General features: G+C 51.0%; 1 protein-coding gene across 1 annotated transcript; it reads right to left on the bottom strand.

Annotated features, from left to right (window-relative positions):
- Nucleotides 1-1,040: 1,040 nt before the first annotated feature.
- On the bottom strand, nucleotides 1,041-11,055 carry PSMD13 (proteasome 26S subunit, non-ATPase 13). Its single transcript, XM_074148907.1, has 13 exons — nucleotides 10,864-11,055; nucleotides 10,351-10,429; nucleotides 9,454-9,488; nucleotides 9,321-9,376; nucleotides 8,906-8,949; nucleotides 8,576-8,662; nucleotides 7,570-7,741; nucleotides 7,031-7,110; nucleotides 6,821-6,946; nucleotides 6,104-6,166; nucleotides 5,066-5,146; nucleotides 2,541-2,657; nucleotides 1,041-1,822 (listed from the first exon to the last, which is right to left on the bottom strand). Exons 1-13 carry the CDS (start codon nucleotides 10,956-10,958, stop codon nucleotides 1,727-1,729), a joined length of 1,131 nt encoding a protein of 376 aa, XP_074005008.1. The 5' UTR covers nucleotides 10,959-11,055; the 3' UTR covers nucleotides 1,041-1,726.
- Between the last annotated feature and the right edge of the window lie 161 nt (nucleotides 11,056-11,216).

Raw genomic sequence — 11,216 nt, 5'->3', positions numbered from 1 at the left:
AAGAGTAACGCTTCAGGGGTTTTGATACCCATCTAAAGCGGTACCAGCCCTGCCACGCGTGAGCTTCACCGCACGCCTGGCATTTCCTTCACTCCCGACACACAGTGACACAACAGCACTCAGGAGACTGCGCTTTTGGAAGCGCTTTTCCTGTGAACTCTGAAATAAAGGAAACATTTTCCCTGATCAGAACGCTCCTCTGGAGGCAGCGGAAGCCACACCAGGAACAAGCTTTGGAAGATGAGGTGAGGCAAGAACCAGGGAAAAATCAAATTGCACAACACAGGAGGGGAAAACGGCATGGCCCAAGGCACGCTGCGAGGGCAGAACGGCCACGAGCAGAGCCAGGCGAGAGAAGTGCTGGGCCGGACAGGGAAAAGCAGATGTTCAGATCCAAACAGCTCCAAACCTGGAAGAAATTCAGGCCAGAATCGATGAGAGAGGCAGAAGGGTGGGGGTGACCAGGTAGAGGGTGGAGACGGCCAACTAGAACAAGCACACCAAGCACAGAGACTCGAGTGGTGCCACTCGTTAGAGCAATGGCAGCGAATCCAAGGGGTCACAGGAACTCTGGAACCCCGACAGCGCTCAGAGGGGCGCTGCTAGGCCAGGACTGGCCTCAGGTACGCTGGCAGCAGCGTTCAAAACCCACCAGCATCCCGAGGAGCCCAGCGGGTACACCAATATGCAAATATGGCTCCGTCCAGTCTCAAGCTGCTGCTACAAACCCCAGCGCAGTTTGCTGCTACTGCCTCGTAATCAGGAGTATTAGGCAAAAGCAGAACAGAAATTGTTGTCTCGGGCCTTTTTAGGCCTTTTCCCTCAGAAACGCTTACTCAACAGGAGAGCAGGCACCAGCCCCGCAGCTTCCCACGTAAGCAAGGAACTTGACAATAAAGTAGAACAGGGTGGGTAAACCACACAGTAACCCTGCCGGTGATTAACACTGGTCAAATCCCTATTGTTCTTGGAGGGGGGCCTTTTGTAACGTGAAACTTACAAGGAAGCACCTTTTTAAACAGACGGACACGCACAGAACTACAGAAAAGGGAAGGCAGAGAAGTTTATTCCAGCAACGCTGCTGCGCCTCGCTTGAGCACAAAGTGTTCGTAAAAGACAACCGCCCCCAAAAGTATATAAAAACCACATCCATTAAACGGCAATCACAGAAAAAACCCTTTGATGGAGTAAACACTCCCTCTACTGCGGATGAGGAGGACGGGATGTGGAGGAAGAGGGCGAGAGGAGAAATGATTTGAGTAACGCTGCCTTGGGCTGCTGCGGGGCAGGCTGAGAGGTGCCCGGGGAAGGTCATGCCCTCCTAAGGCCAATTACCACTAATTAACTCCACACCTTGGTCAGGTACCTCTCCAGCGTGTTCCTGTGAAGGAGTTTCTGCTCCCCCTTTGCCCGGCAATCAGCCCCCGCTGCTGTAATGCGCAGCCAGCGTCGCATCCCCCCACAAAGGCCGGAGAAGGAGACAGGTGAGCCGCCGCCAAGCCTCTGTCCTCCTTAAGGAGCGGGACGGGAGCTCCCGGGTGGGTGCCACTACCGCGAGCGCGTAGGGAAATCTTGACTCCAAGCACCAAAGGGTCGCACAGCAAAAGGCCACTTACTCCTCCCAACAAGGTCACAAAGCTGCTCCCCCCTCTGCCCACCCCCCAACAGATTGCGCACAGAGTCCGTGGTCTGAGGAACCGCTCTCCCGGGGGCAGCCCGAGGTCCTCTATGTCAGGATGTCGTGGGCCTGGTGCTCCACCAACATCTCCATGCTCCGCACGTCCGTGCACCAGAACTCCAGGCGGTCCTTCATCCCCTTGATCTGCAAGGCAACGTCACAGCAAGCTCAGCGCCCGGCTACAGGGAACACCAGCACCCACCTGGAGATCCCAAACAGCTTCTCAAAATCCCATACAGAGAAGATGCTCCTTAACATCTTTTTACCATCAAACCGGCGATATTTAAAGTTAAATTGAAACGCACAAAAGGAATTGTTTGCAGCTTGTATTCCGTGTACTGATTTTCTATTTTTTTAAAAGGTAAAGGCACACTCTGCAGTCTCCTAAGATGTAACATGGATGAACCTGAGAAGCTCAGCATCTTTATCCCCCTGAACTTCTCCCTCCCCCCGAGGAGTGTGCCACCTACAACCCAGAAACTCCAGGGCTTTGTTTCGTTTCACACGTTTAGGCTCGAAGCAGCCACACCGCTGTCTGCATCCTCCTGGGAAACACCGTCACAGCGCTTGTGTTTTCTGGTGGTTGGTGTGGCTTTCGGAAGGGAAGTCCTACTCTGTCTCCTGACAGGTCTCTCACAACTTGCTGCAAACCACAAAGTGCCCCACATCAGGTGAGAGCTAAAGGCAGCAGCGTAAAAGGAATGAGGAAAAGCTGACACATTTCCTCATTCCCTGAGCGTCTTCAAGAATTACGAAGGAGACTAATTCTCAGTGACCCCCCCACAGTTCTTACATTGATTTCCAGGTCACCTCACACAAGAAAACATGTTAATACTCCCCGAGTGTTCAAGTCGGTCATTACCTGTTGTAAATCCAGCACTCGTGGCTGTACCCACGTCATGTGCACCTTCTTATCGACCTCGTCAATACTGCCCTTCACCAATCCCACAGAGAGAGCCTTCATCACCAGCAGTTCCACCTAGGAAAGAAAAACAATTCAAAGAAACAACTGAGAATCACCCAGTTTCCCCAGAGATGAATAAAAACTTTAAATGGCAGAAGGCTGTTCATACACACCACAAAAGGAAGAGCAGCCACAGCCTCTCTTGCACCCATCCTCTTTCAGGCTGTATCACTGCCTTGAGACCCACATCCAAATACACAGGAGAGATTTCTTTTCCCTAAGAGCAGATTTTTGTCCTCTGAAATCCCAGGAAGAACAAGCTAATTGGAGAAAGTCAACACGGATTTACCCTGGGTAAGATGCACTCTGCCAACACGATTGCCTTTTAAAATTAAGTAACTTGCTCAGGGGTCAAAGGCTGCACCTTTCTCTTAGCAAAGTGCACAGCAAGGCCTTCTACCACATCCTTGTTGACAAGCTACAGAAGGCACGGAAAGACCACAAGATGAGTGGAAAGTCTGCTAAACTCCCAAGCTCAAACGGTAGTGGTTAGTGGCTTGGGGTTGAAGCAGCAGCCAGTCACGCACAGCGCTCCTCGGGGGGTGATCCTGGGTCTGACACTATCTCATTATCTTTAAGGGTGACAATCCCACAGACGGCACCATGCTGGCAGGGGGAGGGAGGTGTGCTGGAAACAAGAGACCTCAATAGTCCAGGCTACCGAGAATCACAGGGAGCTCAGTGAAGGAAAGCAGGGAGTCCTGCACCCAAGACCCAGCGATCCCAGCACAGAGAGAGAGGTCTGAGCAGCTGCGGAACGAGCTCAGCAGAGTGTGCTCTGAGGGAAGGAGCAGGGTCTGAGGAGGGGGGGACACTCAGCAGAGCGTGCTCTGAAGGAGGGAGCAGGGTCTGGAGGGGACACACATTCAGCAGAGTGTGCTCTGAGGGAAGGAGCAGCATCCTGCACTTGGGCCATAACAACCCCATGCATCGCTACAGGCTTGGGGAAGTGTGGCTGGAGCTGCCTGGCAGAAAAAGACCTGAGGGTTCTAACTGACAAGCGGCTGAACGTGAGCCGGCAGTGTGCCCAGGTGGCCAAGAAAGCCAACGGCATCCTGGCTTGTATTAGAAATAGTGTGACCAGCAGAAGTAGGGAGGCGATTGTGCCCCTGTACTCAGCACTGGTGAGGCCGCACCTGGAGTATTGTGTCCAGCCTTGGTGCACCTCAACACAGGAGAGATATTGAGGTGCTGGAGCGGGTGCAGAGGAGGGCAACGAAGCTGGTGAAGGGCCTAGAGAATAAATCTTATGAAGAGAGATTGAAGGAGCTGATGCTGGTCTCTTCTCACAGGTAATTAGCGAGAGAACAAGAGGGAATGGCTTCAAGCTGCAACAGGGTAGGTTTAGACTGGACCTTAGGAAATAGTTCTTCACAGAAAGGGTGGTCAGACACTGGAAGAGGCTGCCCAGGGAGGTGGTTGAGTCACCATCCCTGGATGTGTGTAAGAGTCGTTAAGATGTGGTGTTGGGGGATATGGTGTAGGGGAGAACTTTGTAGAGTGGGGTTGATGGTGGGACTCGATGATCCCAAGGGTCTCTTCCAACCTGAATGATTCTATGATCTCAGCAGGACACGCAGCAGAGTGTGCTCTGAGGGAAGGAACAGCATCTAGGGGGGACAGCAAACAGCGCCAGAGCCAGGGCTGTGTCCCTGCAGTGACACAGGGGAACCATGCCCTGGCCTGTCCCAGCAGAACCCAGCCAGCAGGTCACAGGATGCCATTATTCTGCTCAGCATTTGCTGGAGCATCCCCCAACACCATGTCCGGTTTTGCATCACCCCCTTTCAGCTTGGGGGGGGCCCTACAAAACTGGGGAGTCTCCAGCAAAGGGCCACAAAGATCAGGAGGCCGAGAGCTTGACATGAAGAAGAAATACTATTTGTTCAGCTGAGATACGAGGCAGCCTGGGGACACCTCTTCACAGCCTTCCCCCAGCTAAAAGGCAGTAAGGTGGAAGACAAGTGGTGCTATTTTCCCAAGGACACACAGAGAAAGGACAAGAGACCACAGGCAGGATCTGCTTTGCCAGGGATTCCATCTGGATAACAGAGGAAAATTGTTCACCGTGAGAAAAATTAAACATCGGTGACATTTCCCCTCGCTGGAAACACTCAAGGCAGCTTGGCAGGTCCCTGCACAACCCAGTCCAAAGGCTTGATTTGAGAGCAGGTGGGAGCAGACGACCTCCAGAGCTCTCCTCCAACTTCAGACTATGAAGCTAAGAAGCTTCAAAATTTTATTTACCAAGAAGCAGGAGCACCAAGAAGTTAATTCCTTCTTAAAAAAAGAAAAGAAGTTCTCCAAATACACTAGAAGCGGGGAGAACATTTCCTCCGAGTTCACCTGTGGGAGTCAGTCTATCCACACACTTTTAGATCTTCAGAACTCAGCATTTAAAGTTTGTCCAAAGCCAAACTCACCTCGTTCACAGTGACTTTGGCACTCTTGGCAATCTCCTCAAAAGTGAGCTGTCTGTGATTGGCCGGGCGGGTGAAAGTCATCTGAATTCAAGTAAACAAAACAAAAATAAATCCCACATGCTTTTAGTTTTTTCCAAGAGTGCGCACTGATTCCCTCCTCTCCTGTCCCACTGAGCGCTCAGGCTGCAGCAGCAACTGCATTTCTCATATTTCATCAAAATACTTGGAAGAAAAATGCATCTACATCAGCAGAAGGGAGCGGTACCCCTCCCTCCTGCACACACACCTCGCTGCTCCGAGCAGCGGATTTCCCAGGCAACAGCATAATCTCCAAATAAAGCAGATCAATCTGTGATGAAACATCTCAGCACATATCAGATCCCCCAGGTAACACAGGACCTGAAGGTGGTAAAACTTGTTCACTGTAAAACAGCAGAAGTGGAATATACACACATTAACATACACACAGTTGGTGTGTGGGCGTGTATAAACATACATTGCGCTCCAGATGACTCAATATTTTGAGTTTTTGAGAAAGCTCCGGGGCAAGGAGGTTTAGGCACCAGTATTATTTGGTGTCAACAGAGCCAAAGCCTTCAAGTGACAGGAGAGAAACTGGTTAAACGTTTAGGGTTACCTGTCAGGGAGAGGACTCTCAGTCCTTACGAAATTACGATTTTAACTGTGTTTTAGAAATCTTTTGTTATACTGGAAGATACTTAAAGAGTTTTTATTTCGGATACCATCCTCAAGGGACAAAGCTTGCTCTTTTCCTCCCCATCTCCATACCCTGCCTGAGAGCACACCCTTGAAACTGCAATCCAGCAATGCAGCACATGGATTTTTTCCCCGAGTAGAACTCGCCTTTTGGCACCACCTAGAGGCAAAATCTGCAGTCAACTATTTATACCGGCGAGTTTCTGTAAGGGGAGTCAATCATCACACCCAGAGAACAGAACATTTAACAGTGATCCCCGCCAAAGGTAGCTGGGGAGCCCCCTCCCATTCCCACATCCCACCCCCCAGCGCTCAGCTCACCTCCATAAGACATAACAGCTGGATCTTTTGCAGCAGAAGCGCTTCATTTGCAGCCAGATCTGGCTGTAAGGGGAAAAAATGGAACAGTAAGTTCATTATTACTTCCCCCCCCCACTCAGGAGTAAGGACCCACTGCCCTCATTTATGAGGGAGGAGGCCGTTACAGCCCACCCACTATTAAGGGTTCCATAAACCAGCTCCTAAGGGCTGCACAGTCAAACACAGCCCCTCACAAGCAGGTGACCTTTTATCAAAGGCCACAGCCTCACACAAGGGGAGATACAAGTTGACCTATAAATTACTGCTACAGCAATAATTTCTGCTACAGCCAAGGCAGTTAATAGCCAACACCACTGTTTTCCCCAGACTCCTTAGAACTCAAGGGAAAGCCACTATTTTATACTGGAAGCAGTTTAATACTGGGAGCGAATGGCATTATGGAAATTAAATCAGAGTTTATCTTCCTGTGCAGGACTGCATGAGGGTTTTGTTTGCTTTCCCCTTGGATCACAAGAGATTTCTCTTTAGTTCTTCCAATCACCGAGACACAGAGGGAGGCCGAAGAAAACGGATGATACATATGAAGATGAAACAAACATTACTCTACTGTGGTTAAAATCATACTGATGCACCAGAGTCAGGAATTCTTAACACAATCTAAGTGTCCTCTAAATACTGAGCCCAGGCCTTAAGCAATAAAGCAACTCCCTTGCTCACCTGCTGGCCCCAGGCCGACTTCAGAGCCTGAAAGGTCTCTACGTTACCGCTGTTGAAGGCATAAAGGGTGTCAATGAGCCACTGCCGGTCGGTGTTTCGTAGGGACTCCAGCACAGGGTGCATGAGCTGCAGGAACCAGGCAGGACAGCGTTAATCGGGCAAAATCAATTCCTGATACTCAACAAGCACAGCAACGCCACATCAACTTACCAGCTCCCCGAAGTTATAGACACCTTCTCCCAGGAGCCCAGCCAGTCCCAGGGTAAAGGCTCTCTCCTGCTGCTCCGATACTGAAAAAACCACCAAAATCACAACCAAGAAAACCCCAAACAAGAAAAACAGTTTGGATGAAGCAGCAGTCTAAGCCCCATCAACTTCTCCCTGTGCCTGTATTAAATCGTTCCCAGCTCTCCTTCCATCCTCCCCAAGCCTGCAATTCAGAAGCCTGCAATGACCACTGCAAGAGCCACTTCTTAAATCCGTATTGAAGATTTTGGGGAACTACAACAAACTAACCCTTTCTGGTGGGGGCAGCTCCCCCCTCCCATCACCTCAATGCAGCTCAGGAGCAGAATCCTACTCAGACATTCTTCCCGGGGGCTCCCCCTCCCTCTCCCTGCACACTGGCCCAGCTATGACAGTCAAAACGCTGAGAAACCCTGCTCCCTGCCAGCGCATTGATTTAGGTTGAAGCAACGAAGCAGAGAAAGAGAACTGGGACTTTCTGTGCCTGGCGGAGGAGGAGTTACCCGGCAGATCTTTAACATCAATGCAGCCCAGAAACCGCAGAGCGTCCTTGTAGTAGGAGGCGTGGTTCCCAATGGTCTGGTAGTACTTGCTGGAGAGATCGTAGAAGCGGCTGTGAACTGAAGTCACCCCCGGGAGATTGTTCAGCATCTCCTCGACCTCCTCAATGGTCTCCTGGAGGAGGGTAAAACCTGCGTGTTACAGGTGAAGGTACACCCCAACCACCCCCATGCTCCCAGCACACCACTCTAAGGGCTACAACATTCCTGTGTGGGCCAGAAGGAACACCCACTCATAGTAAAGCAGAGACCACAGGCAAAGCCACTGCCGCGGCATTAAAAATAAAGCAGTGGTTTTCTCCCTTTACATAGTAATTAGGTTAAAAAAAAAAACAACAATCCTCCAAAAACCCCGGAGCTATACTTAAATACAGATACATACGCACAGCTTGTACATACTTACACCCACCAAACCCATCAAACTTTGTCCTTGCTCTAAGGGACATAAAGCTGCGCTGCACGAGAAAAGCACTCATCTTAGGTTTAAGAGAGAGCTCAAGAGATTAAATAACCACCACGCTTAGCACAGGAAGTGATACACTAACTCAGTCACCGTTAGCAGCTCTCCAACGAGCAGCAAATACACTGCTGAATTCACGAAACCCTCCAAGCTGTGCCCTGGAATATGTCAAGGTATTTTTCCCTCTCCTGAGCTGCACACCCACAGCTGCAGCGATCAGGCCCACGAGCAACAGTACCTCAAAGGCCACGTGCATCAAAATCTCACTGAAACCTCAGAGAGTAAGCACTACACACGGGTTTTTATGGCCTACAAGGCGTGAAGCAGAACTGCAGGTCTTCCTGGAAACACCAGGAGCTGCACATTTATCACCTTCTCATTCAAAATCGAAGCACAGACCCAGGCAGGTCCGTGCTGTAGTAACTGCTGAAGCACGTGGCAGCGCCCCAGAATATCCGAACGCTCGGAGTGCTGGAGTCATCACCTCACCTTGGTGACCTGCAGGTCCCCGATGTTCAGCTTGAGCGCCCCGATGGCCGTTTTACACAAAATGACAGCTTCGTCGCTGCTTTTCACCTGCAGTTACACAAAGATACACCTTCAGAGAACGCTACGCCTGCAGGCTGGCCGTGCTGGCTGCATTTCATTTGTTACCACATTCCTGCTCTAAATACGGAGTTTCCTCTGAGAAACAGAGAAGGTGTTCTCCAGCAGATGGTTCAACATATACCTGTCAGCCTCTTCCCCTATATCATAATATGCTCATGCGCAAAACGACTCCTGTAGATGAACTATCAGAGAGAGCAATTTCAAAAATACCTTTTCTCGAGTCTTTTCCAGAAAAGTAAGGGCCACATTGGGATCTGAAGTAGAGGAAAAAAATAGGCAGCAGTATCAGGAAATGCTGTGGAACTAAATCTCATCCTAGAAATATACGCTTTTACTGGATTCATGAAGACTGGAGTATATTTTTTCTATAGTGTACTACTCAGCCTTCAAGAGGTGCTACTATCGTAGGCCGGGCCTTCTGCTCCTCAGCCATTTCTCTAGCAAAGCAGGAAACTCACTACTCTATTAGCAGCAATTATAACTTTTTGAGCTAGTGCTTTCCCTGTTCAGTGCTCCAGAAAGACAATAGCTTAGCATTGAAGATTGAGCTGTTAATAGTAACTGGCCAAATTTCACAGACATCAGTTGCTTAAAAATAGTGTAAGCACCAGCAAAGGACACTTACCCGTCATCTGCCTGACTACATGGAGAATGATCTCTACCAGGGACAAGGGGTTCACCCTAGAACAAAAAGCCTGTGTCAGAACAGCCACAGCCAACAGTGGGCTACCTCAAAGCTTCCCGGCAGCCACACTCACCTGTGCTCAAATTCACTGATGAAGTTCTCGTACAGCTGTAGGCACAAAGACAGCCACAGTCAGGGCAAAGGCATATTTCATTTCAGCTTTTCACTCAATCCCAATTCATTTCTCCAACAATGAGCATCCCATACAGAAATGTCTATACTGTATAGAAGCCAGGAGCCAAAAATCCATCATTTTAGCTCATTTTATCTCTGCAGACTCCTCCCAGCTGCAAGGAGTGGTTCAAGAACCTCACAAGGCAGCAGGTACCACAACACAACACCCCCCTGCTGCAGGCTGGCCTGGTGTGTGCCTTCAGTTAGCGCTGTACAATGAGCACAGGCCTAGAGCTTTCCAATTTCTCTTTGCACGCATTTGGAAAAGAGACTGTCTCTAGAAACCCACAGCTCTTTATCATGGAATAACTATCTCCTGGGAAACTGAGTTTTAGCCTAAAACCACAAAGGAGAGCAAAAGTGCATGGTTACTTGTAGCACACAGACAATATGCCACTCTGGAGTGAGTACGCTGTGGAAGTACACAAGTGGAAGAAGCTGCCAGACAGGGGTTGAAATAACCTACCAAACACCCGACAGCCCATCCTACACTCGCACTTGTAAACCCTTTGTTACAAAGGGGAAAGAAAAAGGCTCCCCCTGCCCCCAAAAAACCTTAAGTGAATGAAATTAAAGAATCACTTTGAACCTTCTAAAATTGACACATTTAATTTTAGCAGAATTTTCATACTGCACGCTCACATCTAGTACATAAACCCCAGAAAGCTGAAATCACCTCGATTAATGATTCTCCAGAGAAAAGTCACAGGCTGCTTATTTATCACTAGTACAGAAACACCATCGCTCATCTTTGCTACGGAAAGACAAAACCCCTGGGAACAACCAAGCACTTCACCTTGATGAGTCCATCTCCTTGGGCGAAGCAAGGGTCCTGAACAAAGTCCAGAACTTGCAGGGTCAGCTGGTGCCAGAGCCTTAAGAAAAAAGGTTGTCACTCAGTGAGTTCACACTTCACCCCAGCTCCTCCCCTCCCGCCGTACCCCAGCCTCCGAGCCTGTCTCTGCGGCTGCCGTGACCAATGACAAACCAACACAAAACCCGGTAGCAGAGACCTCCCATCCCCCCACCCAGGGCACTAACGTAAAGGAATCCCAGGAAAATAACGCGGAAATCAGCTCCCTAATTCTCCACAGCGGGTACGTGCTGGCTGAGCGATCACCAAGCGACAGGGACCCAGGAGCAGCCCGCTCCCGGCCCGGGAGAGGCCCTGCGGGGGGTGTCTGAAGGGGCGCAGCCCCACAGCAGCGCCCCGGGACACCGGGAGAGCCGGGCCGGCCCCCCAGAGGCCAGCGCCCCCTCACCCCCCGGGGCGAGTGCTACCGCCGCAGCGGGCCCCCCCCCAACTCACTTCTTGTTGTAGAGCTCCTCCAGGCGGTGCCAGACGGCGGCCTGCCCCGGCCCCGAGCTCTGGCTCTGCTGCAGGAAGCCCGGCACGTCCTTCATGGTGGCGGCCGAGCGGGACGGAGGGAGCGAGGAGGCCGCGACGCCGACACCCGGCCGCCCCCGCGCTCGCGGCCGCCGGAAATGCACACTCACTTCCGGCGCCGCGCGGGGCACGCTGGGTACCGTAGGGCCCTGCGGCGACCGCCTCCCCCCCCCCCGCCGCCCCGCGGTAGCCATGGCAACGCCTCACCGGCGGCCTTCACCCTCCCTCCCCAAACAAACTCCCCAAAAATCACCGAAACGACCCAAGACGGAGGC

Source organism: Numenius arquata, chromosome 6 (assembly GCF_964106895.1).
Source record: "Numenius arquata chromosome 6, bNumArq3.hap1.1, whole genome shotgun sequence".
NCBI classification, from domain to species: Eukaryota; Metazoa; Chordata; class Aves; order Charadriiformes; family Scolopacidae; genus Numenius; species Numenius arquata.
This window is presented reverse-complemented; position numbering and strand designations above follow the sequence as displayed.

Bases quoted from the DNA above. Each gene is read 5' to 3' on its own strand.
- PSMD13 (XM_074148907.1), bottom strand. From the start codon at position 10,958: ATGAAGGACGTGCCGGGCTTCCTGCAGCAGAGCCAGAGCTCGGGGCCG. The intron at 8,663-8,905 runs GTATTTTTGAAA...GTGTAACTGCAG, and splicing joins TGGAAAAGACTCGAGAAAAG to GTGAAAAGCAGCGACGAAGC. The intron at 5,147-6,103 runs GTGAGCTGAGCG...ACTTGAATTCAG, and splicing joins AGCTGTTATGTCTTATGGAG to ATGACTTTCACCCGCCCGGC.